Here is a 16,511-nt window from a genome sequence, read left to right on the forward strand (position 1 = left end):
TTCCTGTAGCCAAGAAAACTCCACACTCATTTGCACTACTCAGGTGACCCTGAGAACACAGATAAACCCCCCAGTGGCCTCAATGACCCACTAAAAGAATTCAAATGACCAGCTGTCTGCAAGGAATGTAAATCCTTCCATTCTCCACCATCCAGTCAGAGCCGAAGAAGCTTCTTGGATGAGAAATGAAACGTCTTCAAAAGAAAAGACAAGAAAGTCCAGTTGCCTCCTGAAAAAGCACCACTGGGATTTCTCTATTGCTCAGTTCCCAAGACTCCATGATGTCTTGTGAGGGAGATATCATATAGATATGGAAGATGCTAGAAGATGGTGGAAGTTCTTTGTATAATAGGTGCAGCTGATCTCTCTCTCTCTCTCCTGCAGGGGGGAGTTGATGACCTGACTACTCTTTCAACTTACGTCACCATTGCGTTGCTGGAAGTGCCGCTACCTCCCACTGTAAGTGTGCAAAGTGCAACCATGATAGCAGTGAGGAAAAATATGTTCAAGTTCCCACTTGGTCATGGATTTCACAATCATTTAGGCTACTGAAATAGATCGTATCTGACTAGCTTCATGGCACATGCAAAGCCATGTCATAGTCTGATGAAGCCAAAATGTAGCTGTATAAGCTGAATAAGCCCATAAGGACATCTTCCTTATCCCTCCTCTTCTCCAATCAGTTCTGTCCTTTTCTCCCTCCAATCAATTAAGAGGCACGGTGGCTCAGTGGCTTAATCTCAGAGATGGTCTCAATGCTGGTGGTTTGAGTTGAAGCCCTCTGTGGCAGGATGAGCTCCTGTCACTTGCCTTAGCTTCTGTCCACCTAACAATTCAAAAGCACGTTTTATGCAACTAAGTAGATAGGCACTACTTTGGTGAGGAGACAACCTGTTGCTCTGTGCAGGCAATCAGATTTCTGACAGTTTTGAAATTTTTCAGTTGTGGTGACTATTTGCGAGGCAGCTCCGGGAAGGGAGGGGGCCTTGCGTGATGCGTCAGGAAGAACCGCTCGACTTTCTCTTTGGTGTAAAGCCAGCTCATCCTCCTGTGGCGCACATTGGGAAGCATGCAAGTGTGTCCTATAACAGGGCTGGTACCTTGGCAAGTGTGTAGTATAACAGGGCATTCCTATTCCAAGGAAGATATTCACAGTCTTCGTTAGCAAGATTTGTTGAAAGGAGCAGGAAAGGGTGTTTGACAACATCAGCAGCTTTCACTTTAGGACCATGTTGCCTTTCAACACATTAGGGTGAAGCCTTTTTGACTTTCTGTCTAAGGGCTTTTGTGTGAACTGGAAAGAAGGGGCTTCTTTTAGCAAATAACAGAGGCAATCTTGATTTGCCTGCTCCTGCTCATCTCATGCTTGACCCACCAGCATTCTCATCTTGGACTTGGAATTGCTAAGACTCGTTCCCAAAACACAGGAGCAGGTAGGAAGAGCAAGTAGCTGGTAGGGGCTCAGGCAGCAGAAATACCAAGATTAGCAGCGCAAGGATTGACAGTTGCTCTTCATTCATCCTGAGCTTCTGGGTTCTTTCTTTTCCTTGGAGGAAGAAAATACCAAGTGGCTTGCATCAATTAGACCATCAGCTTGCTGTTGGTGTATTGTTGTAAAGACTGTTTAAGTTAACAACTTAAATGAATAATAAAGCCAATTTCATCACAGGGCTTTGCTGAGATCCTGAGTTTCTCCACAATCTCCTTTCGGGAACCTTCCTCCCCCGCCCTCCATTTTGTTTTATAGCAATAGCAGTAGACTTATATACCGCTTCATAGGGCTTTCAGCCCTCTCTAAGCGGTTTACAGAGAGTCAGCATATTGCCCCCAACAATCTGGGTCCTCATTTTACCCACCTCGGAAGGATGGAAGGCTGAGTCAACCCTGAACCAGTGAGATTTGAACTGCTGAACTGCTGATCTAGCAGTAGCCTGCAGTGCTGCATTTAACCACTGCGCCACCTTGGCTCTTTTCAAGTGTTGGCTCTTTTCAAGTGTTCAACACATTTCAAGTGTTGAAGGAGATACAAAGTGGTGTGTGGTCTACTCCACCTCTGCACCATGACGGTGTGTGTGGGTTTGCCCTCCCCAGGCTCTGGAGGCATTCCTCGAGTGTCAGGGATGTTGAAAACAGGACCATTTCTGGACTCCCGTGAGGCCTGTTTTTCTGCTTATCTTGAGCCTCTGGGAGAGTGAAAATGGTGTCCCTCAGCCCTCCGGAAGCCGGAAAAAGGCTCATTTCTTGACTTCTGGGAGGCCCATTTTTTGCCTTCCCAGAGCCTCTGTGTGGGCCCAGCACTTAATTGGCATGATGAACAGGCCACGTGGAGATTCCTGGGAGTGGCGGGGTGGGGTTGGCGGGGCCAGCCAGTCTTTCTATGTGCCAATTTGGTGAACCAGATGTAAAATTAGCATCCAGTTCGCCTGAACCAGTCTGAACTGGCTGAATCCCACCCCTGCTTGTCTCCATCTTCTTCTGGGTCTGTATTGTATTCTTTGGCCTTCTCTTTTTGTATATGCTTCAATGGTATAGACAAAATCTCAAGACATTCTCTCTAAATGACCACTTAATTTGCCATTTTTGCATATAGTTTAACATTGGATCTATTCCACTTCTCTCTCTTACGATCTCGTTTTTTTAATTTTATCCCTTCTGATCACTCCAGTAGCTTTCCTCAAACATCTCATTTCCATGATGATTAACTTTCGCTTATGCTTTACTACAAATGACCACAACACTAGGAATATAAGAGGGAGATGAATATGCTTTGTATACTTCTATATTGACTTCCATTATATGTCTTCTCCTCTGCAGCATTCCGTGGTGCAAAATGCTTTAGTTTGCCTGGAGAAAGCAACTGAAGCAAAAAACATGCACATTTATCTCCGGGCTCTGTTGGCGTATGCTTTTGCTTTGGCGGGGAAAGAGGAGAAGAGGCAAGAAATGTTGGACTCCCTTCTAAAAGTAGCTGTGAAGTATGGTGAGAAATGAGTTCTTTGTTATGAAAATTAGGTACCCACTAAAGAAATTGGAAATGTGCAGCAAACTTTATTGGCGTGCAAAGAATAATGTTCATTGGACCCTCCTCCTCCCCCAATCAAGCCTATAACCCCAAGTTTTTTTTCATACAGAATTATACTTTATTTATTAATTAAATATATTTGCTGCCCATCTCACTATATGAGGATGGAAACAAACACCGATTCCATGAATAATTTCCTAATGACCACTGGAAGGAAATAAGTGGGCAGATGAGCTGGAGAAGATATGCCTTCTGGCCATCATGGAATGAATCTGTCTCTCACATTAGCAACGTATTAACACTCAGCACCTTATAATGGAGTGGTAATGGGGTGGCTTATTTGGCTTGAGGGTCAGTGAAATCTGTTTAATTGTAGTCCTCAAGGTAATTGAACCCAGAGTCATGATTAAAAGTCATTGCAGTCATGCGTTGAGGCGTCAGGTGACTGGATTCAAAGTTATGATCATTATGTATATTGGGCACTGTTGTGATTCAGCAGAAGTTTGCTGTGAGTTGAGTCGGGATGCAAGAATAACAATGCAGCTGGGGCTCGTTAGTGTTGTCTTCTGGAGATAAAAGGACTGAAGGTGCCATGCCCTGGTTGCAGAAGTCAACGTTCACTTGTTCGTTCGTGGTTCGTCATTTGTTTATGGAGAATTCAGTTCCGTTCCGGTTTGAGTTTGTGAGACACTTGGATAAGTTATTTTGCTTCCTGAAAACCTGGTGCTGTAAGAGTTTTGTTTCTGCATTCTGCTGCATAACTCTTGTTGCCAGAGACTTTATCTATGTTTATTTTGGGCTCGCAGCCAGCGTGAGCCAGGTCTGATAAAGTTATTTCCTTTTAAGTCTGTCTGACTGTCGTCTGTGAATGAGCGAAGAAGGGGGGTCAGAACAGGGCACTATCTAATAAAATGAAATTCAATGGTGAAAAGAGTAAGGTTCTACATTTAAGCAACAAAAACAAAATGCACAGGTACAATATAGGTGGTACCTTGCTCAGTAGTAGTAACTGTGAAAGGGATCTTGGAGACAACCATTTAAATGTGAGCCAGCCGTGTGCAGCAGCTGCCAAAAAAGCCAACACAGTTCTAGGCTGCATAAATAGAGGGATAGAATCAAGATCATGTGAAGTGTTAATACCACTTTATAATGCCTTGGTAAGGCACACTTGGAATACTACATTCAGTTCTGGTTGCCACAATGTAGAAAAGATGTGGAGACTCTGGAAAGAGTGCAGAGAAGAGCAACAAAGATGATTAGGGGACTGGAGACTAAAACATATGAAGAACGGTTGCCGGAAGTGGGTATGTCTAGTTTAATAGAAAGAAGGACTCGGGGAGACATGATAGCAGTGTTCCAATATCTCAGAGGTTGCCACAAAGAAGAGGGAGTCAAACTATTCTCCAGGGCACCTGAGGGTAGAACAAGAAGGGTGGAAACTAATCAAGGAGAGAAGAAACTTAGAAGTGAGGAGAAATTTCCTGACAGTTAGAACAATTAACCAGTGGAACAGAAATTGCCTCCAGAAGTTGTGAATGCCCCAACACTGGAAGTCTTTAAGAAGATGTTGGATAGCCATTTTTCTGAAACGGTATAGGGTTTTCTGCCTAGGCAGGGGGTTGGACTAGAAGACCTCCAAGGTCCCTTCCAACTCTGCTATTGCTATTGTATGTTATGACAGTCATTAAGTAACCATGGTGGTTGCTAAGAGAATCCATTTTCTAGTCTTTTGCTATCAACTGGAAGTAAAAATGCTAGTAACTGTCGAAAGCCATCACGAATCTTCCTCTCCCATGACTGCAGGATGCTGCAAGCAGCTATAAAGGTGAGTTGGTTGCCAAGCACCCAAAATGTGATCACATGACCACAGAGGTGTGAGTGGGTACAGGTAGCCCTCGACTTACAACACTTTGCTTAGTATTTATAATAGAATCTAGATTAGAATAGCAGAGTTGGAAAGGATCTTGGAGGTCTTCTAGGCCAACCCTCCTGCTCAGGCAGGAAATCCTGTCCCACTTCAGACAAATGGTTATCTAATCTCTTCTTTAAAACTTCCAGTGTTGGGGCAGCCACAACTTCTGGAGGCAAGTTGTTCCACTGATTAATTGTTCTCATGGTCAGGAAATTTCTCCTTCATTCTAGGGTGCTTCTGTCCTTGATTAGTTTCCACCCATTGCTTCTTATCCTGCCTTCTTTGGAGAATAGCTTGACTCCCTCTTCTTTGTGGCAACCCCTGAGAGATTGGAACACTGCTATCATGTTTCCCCTAGTCCTTCTTTTCATTAAATTGGACATACCCAATTCCAGCAACAGTTCTTGGTTTGGTTAGGTTTAGTTTTATTGGTCTGATATGCTGCCCTTCTCCCAAAGGCGACGTACAACATAAAAACACATATGACAAAAATTAAAAAAGATTAAATAGGAAATCCAATAACCTTCAATTGACAATTTAAATCAATTTTAGGATTAAATTAAAATTAACAATTTAAAATTAATAATTTAATTTATTCTATTCAGGCCAGGCCAGCTTGCTGAAAAAGCCAACTTTCAGGGTGTGCCGGAAGGACCAGAGGTCAGGGGATATGCAAAACTCCAGGGGCAGCTCATTCCAGAGGGAAGGCGCTCCCACAGAGAAGGCTCTCCCCCTGGGGGTCGCCAGCCAACACTGCCTGGCTGATGGTACCCTGAGGAGGCCAATTCTGTGGGATCATACTGGACAGTGGGAGGCTACCGGTGGCAGTAGGTGGTTTCACAAGTACCCTGGGCCTAAGCCATGGAGCGCTTTAAAGATCATAATTAACACCTTGAATCACACCCGGAAAACAACCAGCTATCAGTGCAGGCCCCTAAAAGGGGTGTAACATGAGACCACCTAGGTACCCCCATGACAACCCATGCGGCTGCCCAGCTGGAGCCTCCAGGTGCTCCTCATGGGCAGCCCCATGTAGAGAGCATTACAGTAGTCCAGGAGAGAAAGAATGAGGGCGTTAGTGACTGTGCACAGGGCATCCCGATCCAAGAAGGAGTGCAACTGGTGTACCAGGCAGACCTGGTAGAAGGCCACCCTGGTCACGGCCGTAAGATGTTCTTCTAAACTAAGCTGCGTATCCCGGAGGACTCCCAGATTGTGGGCCGTCTTTGAGGAGGGTAAAACTTCTTCCCCTATCATCAAAGAAGGTACGTGATGCACAAATCGGGATGACGGGAACCATAGCCACTCAGTCTTGGAGGGATTGAGCTTGAGCCTGTTCCTCCCCATCCAGATCCGCACTGTCTCCAAGCATTGGGACATCATGTCGAGGGCATCGTTGGGGTGGTTTGGGGTAGAGATGAAAAGTTGGGTATTATCAGCGTATTGCTGATACCGTACCCCGAAACCACAGATGATCTTGCCCAGCGGTTTCATATATATGTTGAACAGGAGAGGTGAGAGAACTGACCCCTGAGGCACCCCACAAGTGATGGATCTCGGGGTCGATCTCTGCCCTCCAGTGAACACGAACTGTGATCGATCCGAGAGGTAGGAGGAGGACCACCGCAAAATGGTGTCCCCATTCCCAACCTCCTGTGTTGTGGCCTGGGGCTGTTGACCTCTTGATTGAGGTCCAGCCCCGCTTAGACTGAGTGCATGTTGTGTTTCTTTTAATTTGTTGTGTCTTATCTGTTTCAATCTTTTTAAATATTTCTTATTTCTGTAAGCCGCCCGGAGTCCTCCTGGATTGGGCGGCCTATAAATTCAATAAATGGAATGGAATGGCAATAGGATATCATGGTTCATCATATGCTTTAGCCACCAGTAACCATTGGAGGCTACAAGAGCCCTGGAAAGAGTGACTTATGGCCATTATGCTGCCACTACCATTGCGCCATCCCCATGGGCATGTGATTTACATTGTGATGCTTGTCAGATGACTCACATTTATGATGGATGCAGTGTCCCAGGGTCATGGGATCCCCTTTTGCGACCTTCTGACCAGCAAAGTCAATGGAGAAACCAGATTCAATTAACAACTGGGTTATTAATGTAACAGCTGCAGTGATTCACTTAACAACTGTGGCAAGGAAAGTCGTAAAATGGGGCAAAACTTAACAAATTTCTCACTTAGCGGCATCAGTTTTGGGCTTAACTGTGGTGGTAGGTTTACTTTTGTAACTCTAAAACTGGTTATAGGTAGCTGTGGGGAGACCCGTCATAACTTTGAACAATTGTTAAGTAACCGGATGTACATTGAGGTCACCTGGAACATGCTTCTCCTGTTGTCCAATTGCATAGAGCTTGATACCAGGGAGGCCAAATGTTTTTGTACAGATACTAGTCGAAACTTGATATATCTCTGTGCATGGACTGTGTGTGTAACCCAAAGTTAACTTCTCTCTTTGAAGAGGATGGCTCTATCCACTGGGAGAGGTCCTGGAAGCCAAAGCAGAAGTCTGATTTTCCACTCTTCGTGCGTGCTGCCGCTGCTGAAATAGAGTTGACTTCCTACGTGCTCCTTGCTTTAGTGACCAAAGAACCGTCCCCCTCTGAGGAAGAATTAACGTTAGCAGCAGCCATTGTCAAATGGTTGACCAAACAACAGAATTCCCGTGGAGGATTTGCCTCTACACAGGTATGTTTGCTCCTCACAAATTTCTCAAGAGGATGCAGGAAGGAGCAATTGGAAACAAACCTGATGTGATGTTATGCCTTGTTATGGCCTCCAGATGTGTCAGAATCTCAGCTCCCAGGATGACCAACCAAGGTGTGTCACTGCCTAACAGTGAGGACAATTACAGCTTGACTTCAGAAATTGTGGGCGCTTCAGCACTGGAGGTTTTCCAGCGTTCTGTTCTGTTCCATTCCATTCTTTTGCTTTCTCTTGCAGGATACGGTGGTGGCTCTCCAGGCTCTGTCCCAATACAAGACATTTAATTATTCCAAGGATGGCATCGATACCAGAGCAAACTTGAGTTCAGAATATGGTCTCCTGAGAGAATTCCATGTAGACAGGAACAACTCTCTGCTGCTCCAGTGTGAAGATCTGCTCCAAGGGCCAGGGAACTACACAGCTGAGGTGACCGGTTGCATCTTTATGCAGGTGAGTGCCCTGGTGAGAGAAGAGACCAGTGTCACTGCCTAGTGATGATCTATTTTGGGTTCCCAATGGACTTATGGGAATGCAAGTTGAAAAGAAAAGACATGAAGAAAGTGAGCAAGTTAAGTAAGGGATGGAGAACATCTTTGAGAACATAAGAGCAGCCAGGTCAGATTAGGCCATTTAAGACTAGCATTTTGCTTCTCATGGTCGCCAGCCAGAGAATTTCTAATTCGCTCACAACTTGGCGCTTGGGGGCTTGCTGTCCCCATTTCAGAAATAACGTGGAACCTGCCTTCTGTGAATGCATCCAATCCTGCTTTAGAAACCATTCGGGTTAATGACCATCAACAGGTCTTGAGGGAATGAATTGTCATGTGCAGTTTAATTTTGTTCCCAGAAAGAGAACAAAAAGCAATCAGCACCCAGATGAGCATAGATTAACTTCAAGATTAACATCAGACCAACAATCGTGGTGTGGGAATGGATTTCCAGAGAAAAATTGCAGACTACAGGAACCAGGAGCACTACTAGCCCTCTGAAAAGCACTGAAGACCTGACTTTCTCCCCCAGATATTGGGATAGGATGATGTGGAGAAAAGGATTAACGATCGACTGGCAATTTAACTAGATTTGTAATGTTTATGGTTTTAATAGGTATATGTATTATATTGATATATTATTGATGTTGTTTTATATGCTGGTTGGGAGCTGAGAGCTCAAGAACTGAGTGCTGCACGATGGGGTGATTTCCCATTCTTGCCTCAGCTCCTGCCCACCTAGAAGTTTGAAAGTATGCAAATGCAAGTAGATAAATAGGCACCATTTCAGTGGGAAGTGTTCTATGTACTTCGGCGTATAATCATGCTGGCCAAATGACCATGGAAATGTCTTTGAACAATGCTGATTCCCTTGGCTAAGAAACTGAGATGAGCACCACCCACTAGAATTGAACACAACTGGAAAGGGGAAACCTTTATCTTTACCTTTACAAATAAATAATAAAATAAATAAAAAGTCCATCATGGGTTTCCAGTCAGCAATAAACATAGATATTTGTCTTTTCTCTGATCAGATAAGTCAATTTGGTAACATCAGTGAATTCCATCCTCTTCACCAACCATTCCTCTATTATGTGGGGAATCTTTCCATCTTTGTGCATACAGTAATCTCTCTACAGTTACGATGTACAACAATAAAGTTCCATGACTTTTCCTCTGACTGTTGGTCCAAAGAAAAGCCTCTGGTCTCAATTGTATATTAATCTTTAAATCCTCTTGATCAGTGTGTCTATTTGAATCCAGATTTTTCTTGCTTTTACATATGCCACTTGTTTTAAACCTCCACATCAGGGGTGGGTTTCAAAATTTTTAGAACCTATTCTGTAGGTGTGGCCTGTTTTGTGGGAGTGGCTCGGTGGTCATGTGATTGGGTGGGTGTGGCTTGGTGGGCGTGTGACCGGGTGGTTGTGGTCAACTTGGAAAATGTGGTGAAACTCACTTAACAATGCTCTTGCTTAGCAACCAAAATTTTGGACTCAATTGTGGTCATAAGTTCTCTTTCTTTTTCTTTCTTTCTCTCTCTCTCATACTCTTTCTTTCCTTGCTTCCTTTTGTCTTTCTCCCCCTCTTTCTTTATTTCTTCTCTCGCTCCCACTTCCTTTTTTCTTTTTTCTTTCTCTTTCTATCTTTGTCTCTCTCTTTTTTTCCTTCCTTCCTTCCTTCCTTCCTTCCTTCCTTCCTTCCTTCCTTCCTTCCTTCCTTCCTTCCTTCCTTCCTTCCTTTTGGAACAGGCTCCAAAAGGTACATTAAATTTCACAAACCGGTTCTGGTGTACCAGTGTGAACCGGGAGAAACCCAACCCTGCTCCACATTCTTCTGTCATGGGAGTGTTGAATGTTCCCAAATGATGGTCTTTCTATTCCAGGTTGTCTTGAAATACAATGTCCCTTTGGAGCAAGAAGAGGCACCATTTAGGCTGGAGGTGCACACCATTCCTGAGACTTGCATAGGAAACAACATACACATCACTTTTGACATTGCCATGAATGTCAGGTAATCTCTTTCTTGGATCGGTGCTGAGCCTTCCTTTCTTGAACAGATACAGGCCCTTCTCCTCCAAGGATGGACCATGTCTGAGGGTCCGAAGGCTGCTACTCACCTCCCCTGCTTTCTGAAAGGCCAGAGTTCCACATTCCAGAAGCTCCATTTAATGGCAACATTGGATGGAGGCCCTGAGGGCACGGCCAACCTTTTATGAACCCGCATGCAGCATTTTGCATCAGGCTGTTTATTCCTTGCTTTAAAATGAGTCACACGTCTTCTCTCCTTTCTTGGTTTCTCAGTTACACTGGCCAACGTCTGGTTTCCAACATGGCAATTGTCCAGATTAAGATGCTGTCTGGATACATCCCGGTGAAATCCAGTGTAAAAAAGGTATTTTTTCCCAGGTTCCCTTTTCTGATAAACCTTCAGTACTGTATTTCTCGATGCAGGTAATTCTTGACCTACGACTACGATCAACTTTGGAATTTATGGTCGCAGGTTGTTCTGGTCACTAAACGGTCAACATTTCACTATACCTAATCTTACAACATATATATATATATATATATATATATATATATATATATATATATATATATATATGTGTGTGTGTGTGTGTGTGTGTGTGTGTGTGTGTGTGTGTGTGTGTGTGTGTGTGTGTGTGTGTGTGTGTGTGTGTATTTAGAGTTACAACCCCCGGTATGCCCAAATATGGGAGGAAGTTCACTACTTCCATTCTCTGTCCTTCGGCTCGTCACAAGAGACCATCCAGACAGAAACCCAATATTTTTACTGTTGCCTTTGTTACATTTGTGTATTTGTGCTGATAAATAAATAAAGGGAGACTAGTATAGATCTATTTCAAGCTATTTAGCTCTCATCAGCTAGCCATACCCTTACTGGGAATACAGCACAGGTTCAAATCCCAGTAAGGGTATGGCTAGCTGATGAGAGCTAAATAGCTTGAAATAGATCTATACTAGTCTCCCTTTATTTATTTATCAGCACAAATACACACACACACACACACACACACACACATTTCATAAAAAGATGAAATACAAAACAGAAAAGCAAATCAAACAAAACAAAACACATTCAACGCTAATAATAAAATAATGCACAAAAAAGAAGGAAGAAAGTCATCAAATAAATTTTGCATTTAACATGTAGGATCTACCCTAGCTGGGCACTGAAAACAAAAAGCAGTAAATGCTCCCATTTTACATGTATGTGTGTATATATGTATATGTATGAATATGTATCTTTTAGCACACTTTTTTTCTGATGAACATTCAGTGCATTATTGTCTGAAATTTGGGTTTTTTTTGGTGGAAATCAGAAGTAAATGCTGGTTTCTGGTAAAAACCATTGCAAATCGTGGTCACATGACTGTGGGATGCTTCAAAGAACTAGAAAGGCAGGTGGTTGCCAAGCACCTAAAATATGATCACATGACCATAGGTGGAGGGCAGCCAGGCGGAGTGGCCCTGCAGAGGTCTATCGTAACCTTGAATGGTTGCTAAGCAACTGGTTGTAAGTTGAGAACTTCCTGTAATTGGAAATGGGGATTAAGAATGCTAAAACAGATGTGTTGAATATTGATATTTTCTCCAATGAAAATAGCAGCTGCCATTCTTTCTCATGATATGGAAAATTGTACCTATCCATCCAATCCAAAGTTAGCCACAACTTTGTGGTGGATTCTTTACTGAGCGGGGGGTTTAACTTGGTGACTTACAAGATCACTTCTAACTTTGTTTCTATGGCCATCTAGTTCAACAGTATCATTATGAATGCTAATAAAGCTCTTTCCGTTTTTCAAATGTTTCCACTCCTGAAGCTGGAAGAGGAAAGTCAGATCAAGAGGACTGAAGTGAACATCAATCATGTCCTGCTATACTTGGACAAGGTGAGTAAGGATAAGGAGCAAAGCCCAAAGAGGGGACAAGATCATTCACTCAAGGGGATAAAATTGAAGGCAGGAACCCTTCCTTTCTCCTTGACCTTATTTTTCTGGCAAGCAAGGAGTTACAAGCTTATTATGGGCTGAGTGTTTTTTTCAAGTGGCTGATACGATGTGCCACATCCTCTACAAAAAGGGCTCTACAATGTATTGCCTGCAGAAGCTCTCCATCTGGTTTGTAACCTCATAGTAACTTTTCTCTGCAGGTACCCAAGACAGTCCAAACTTTCTCCTTTACAGTGGAGCAGGAGACACCCATCTGGGACCTGAAGCCTGCCTTAGTGAAAATCTATGATTACTATGAAACTGGTGAGAAGGGACTGAATAGTGATACTCCAATCAGCTTGTTTAATTAATTATTTTTCAACATGTAGTTGCTCGGCATTTTTCTTCCTTTTCCTTAGGGCTCAAAAGGGGGGGGGGAAATTAACGACTTTCAGTTTTGCTGAAGGCAGGCATATATTTGGCCCTTACAGCAGGGGCCCATTACCAGGTTGTGGTCTATTCAGAAATGGGTTGTGTGAGCGGACTGGCACGCACGCAGCTCAATCTGCATGAGTGGCGGTTTGGTGCATGAGCAAATGTGCGTGCAACTTACTTCACACAAGTTAAGCTACGTCCGTGTGCATACCAGGCCACTGCTTACATGGCCCGGTTCCCTTCTCCCCCATTGCAAAGGTTGGGAACCGCTGCCTTAAAGCACTGCTTGGTGGGAAAAATCCATTAGAATCTTGGGGAGAGTTCAGGATTTTTAACGGAGACAGATTAAATTGCCTCTTGTACAACATTTGGAACTGCATATAAAATTTGAGGGCAACCGACCTCCTCAGGCTGGTTTGCATGTTGGGATTTACTCGGTTGTTTAAAAACAATCTTGTGTTTCACAATCCAGCTCAGGCATTTCCAGGCATCATGATTAAGTCCAAATCAATAAGGGTTGTTTGGCTGGGTGCATAGAAGTGGCACCCTAGAGAGGCTGAGCAGAACATAGCTTCTCTAGTCAAGTCATCTATCCCTGGGAATGTTTTTTTTTTAAATGCATCTCTGGGAATGGTTTGGAGCACGGGTGTCAAACTCACCGTGTCACGTTGCCATCAAGTGATATTTTGCAATGTTTTCCCCATTCACAGAGGTGGGGTGGGTGTGACATGTGCATGACGTATCTGGCCCACAGGCCGCTTTGCAGAGAAGCGTTTGGAAGTGGGTGTGGTTATGTGTGTCAAAAAATCAAGATGGCAGTTAGGACTCAAGACACCTCCATGTGGGGTGTGCTGCTTGCCTGCAACTACCGTATTTTTCAGAGTATAAGACACACCTTCCCCCACAAAGGAGGGTGAACATCTGAGTGGGTCTTATACACTGAATGCAGAATTTTTTGCCTCCTGAAACCCCGTCCCCTTCACAAAAATTGATGTCCAGAGGGTTTGGGAGGTCTGCAAAGTGCTCCTGGGGGTTGGGGAGGGCAAAAATGAGTGAAAATGGGCTGTATTTTTCTTGTTTTTGCCCCCCAGCTTCCAGGAGCCACTCTACAAACCTCCCAAAGCCTATGCATGCTCTGTTTTTTTGAAAAAAATGAGGCATTCAGAGGGTTTGGGAGGCCCGTAGATAGCAAAAACTTTTTTTAAAAAATTACCTCTTCAAAATCTTGGTGCATCTTATAGTCCGAAAAATACAGTATATTACTGGGTGGATCGTTGACCAAGATTTAACAACAGCCTGGGTTAGCTGTAGCTATTACTATGCATATGAAGCTGTACATTGTATTCCTTTGTACTCCTGGAACATATCATGAATCATATGATGGAGATCAAAGTTAGGAGAGACACTTCAGCCCTGACAAATTTTCCTTTTTTATGTTTCAGATGAATTTGCAACAGCCGAGTACACGGCCCCCTGCAGTACAGGTAAAGCATGAGTTTCCATTGGCTCAAATGTTTTGAGGGACATGGTTTTAGGTATTCAATTTACAACCCTAATTGACTTCAAAACCATTTGGTGACTGGTCAAAGTTACAACGGCATGGAAATCCCCGTGTTCATGTGATTGAAATTTGGACACTTGGCCACTGGTTCATATTTATGATGGTTGCAGTGTCCTGGGGTCACACGATCCCCTTTTGTGACCTTCTGATGAGCAAAATCAATGGGGAAGCCAGATTCACTTTAAAACTCCCTTAACTCACTTAGCAACAGAAGCTTGGGGCTCAATTGGGGTTCTATGTCGAGGACCATCTATCGTTACATCTCTGGCTTCTTTCAGAATGACAATTGGTTCCATTTATTTTGCGTATAAGCAAAATGGGGAGCGGGTGATTCCATTTGGGCCTTCTGCCTCATGCCCATCTAAACTTTGTTTTTTACCAATCTTTCCTACTTTCTTCCTTACTTTCTAACTTTTCTTCCATGACAGATGATACCAAGAAAGTCAAAGCATAAGGATTCAGGCCATGTTTCCAGGAATAGCACATGCTCGGAAAGAATGAATCTCCTGGAAACTAAGGAGGCATCTGATTTTATACACAAATATATTAAATGTGCAGAGCTACCCAGAGCTATTGACTAAAATGGGTGGCTATAGATAAATAAATAAATGTTTTCAGAATCAAGGCAGCTTCTTTGTTTTTCTTCTCCTAGCTGCACACTTTATTCATTATTTCCTAAAAGATAATCAAATCTGTGTTTCCACCAGTATTGGCAGCAATGTGTGTGTGTCTGTATGTGCAGTATTGCAATTCATTTTTTTTACTACTTGTTCTGTGGGCCTCGCTTGGTGGGCTTGGCAAGGGAAGGATACTGCAAAATCTCCATTCTCACCCCATTCTGGAGCCAGCCAGAGGTGGTATTTGCAGATTCTCTGAACTACTTAAAATTTCTGCTACTGGTTCTCCAGAACCTGTCAAGCACAAAGCCAAAGACACCAGCCTGAAGACAGCGAGTGGGACCTCATCGAAATGTCGCCAAGATACTCTCAATCTTACATGGGAAAAGACCTGAATACGGCAAGACCTGCATATATATTTAAAGTCACAACCCCTGGTATGCCCCAATTATTGGAGGAAGCTAACTGCTTCCATTCTCCATTCTCTGTCCATCGGCTCGTCATAAGAGACCATCCAGACAGAAAGCCCAATATTTTACTGTTGCCTTTGTTTATTTATCAGCACAAATACTACACACACACACACACACACACACAGAGAGAGAGAGAGAGAGAGAGAGAGAGAGAGAGAGAGAGAGAGAGAGAGAGAGAGAGAGAGAGATACACATTTGTTGTATTTGTGCTGATAAATAAATAAAGGGAGACTAGTATAGTTCTACTTCAAGCTATTTAGCTCTCATCAGCTAGCCATACCCTTACTGGGATTTGAACCTGGGCTATATTACATATTAGGCAGACATCTTAGCCATTAGGCCACAGGCTCTTATCCGTTATCAGCCAAGCCAGGGTGAAAGGTATCTATTAGATTTTACAACCCCCAGTATGCCCAAATATGGGAGGAAGATCACTATTTCCATTCTCTGTCCTTCGGCTCGTCACAAGAGACCATCCAGGCAGAAACCCAATATTTTTACTGTTGCCTCTTTGTTACATTTGTTGTATTTGTGCTGATTTGAGAACCGGCTTCCTGCAAACCATGTCCTGTTACTCCCATCGGGCTATTTCTGGTCAGGTCACTGTAACTTTCTGATTTGGCTCCTTGCTGTCATTTTCCAGAGTAGCTTGCTGGCTAGTCAGATATTCAAAATGGAGTCTATCAGGTTCCTCAAATAACCTCAACAAATTTACTCAAATAACTAGGATTTCATCTCTATTCTCACAAGTCCATTCCCCAAGAAGCCTCCGGAGGAGAAAAATGGCCAAAAATCAAGGCTGAAAATCACTGGCCAGTGTGTGCTGGAGCTGACAGGACAACGCCTCACATGCCCTCAGCAATGGCTCTGCGTGCCACCTGTGGCACGCGTGCTATAGGTTCGCCATCATGGATGTAGGTTGTCCCCAGGAATCCATGCATACTTTTAAGAAATCCAGAAGTGAGGCTTGAAAATGCGTACAAAAAGGGTGGCATCTTCTCAAAAATATTTCTACCACTATTTCTCACTATAATCTGAATTTTCCACAGAGGAGGCCAAGAAAATCAAAATGGGGTTGTGTCTCTGCAATTGAAGTATCCTCCCGCTTTTTTTAGGAGTGTTGAAGGTTGAAAAGGGGCAGGTCTTCCATCTCATGATCATGGCTGCCCTCTTGACTTTTTAAAAGATACATATGCATCTGTGGTAGCGTAGTCGTTAGAGTGTAGTACTGCAGGCTATTTCTGCCGACTGCCAGCTGTTTGGCAGTTCGATCCTGACTTGTTCAAGGTTGGCTCAGGCTTCTATCCTTCCAAGGTCAGTAAAATGAGGACT

The 16,511-nt window shown here is 43.6% G+C and overlaps 1 protein-coding gene across 1 annotated transcript in view; it reads left to right on the forward strand.

Moving 5' to 3' along the window:
* LOC106549062 (alpha-2-macroglobulin) overlaps window positions 1-14,713 on the forward strand; it is an 84,943-nt gene extending 70,230 nt beyond the window's left edge. Inside the window, exons 28-37 of the mRNA XM_087707994.1 lie at window positions 385-459; window positions 2,815-2,980; window positions 7,406-7,632; window positions 7,888-8,100; window positions 10,024-10,151; window positions 10,442-10,532; window positions 11,986-12,054; window positions 12,315-12,417; window positions 13,971-14,012; window positions 14,518-14,713. Coding sequence (XP_087564120.1) covers window positions 385-459; window positions 2,815-2,980; window positions 7,406-7,632; window positions 7,888-8,100; window positions 10,024-10,151; window positions 10,442-10,532; window positions 11,986-12,054; window positions 12,315-12,417; window positions 13,971-14,012; window positions 14,518-14,543 — 1,140 coding nt within the window. The 3' untranslated portion in view covers window positions 14,544-14,713. The remainder of the gene's footprint in view (window positions 1-384; window positions 460-2,814; window positions 2,981-7,405; window positions 7,633-7,887; window positions 8,101-10,023; window positions 10,152-10,441; window positions 10,533-11,985; window positions 12,055-12,314; window positions 12,418-13,970; window positions 14,013-14,517) is intronic.
* The last annotated feature ends 1,798 nt before the right edge of the window (window positions 14,714-16,511 follow it).

Source organism: Thamnophis sirtalis, unplaced genomic scaffold (assembly GCF_051295495.1).
Source record: "Thamnophis sirtalis isolate CommonGarterSnake01/CBP01778 unplaced genomic scaffold, rThaSir2_p1.2 scaffold_3, whole genome shotgun sequence".
Taxonomy (NCBI): Eukaryota; Metazoa; Chordata; class Lepidosauria; order Squamata; family Natricidae; genus Thamnophis; species Thamnophis sirtalis.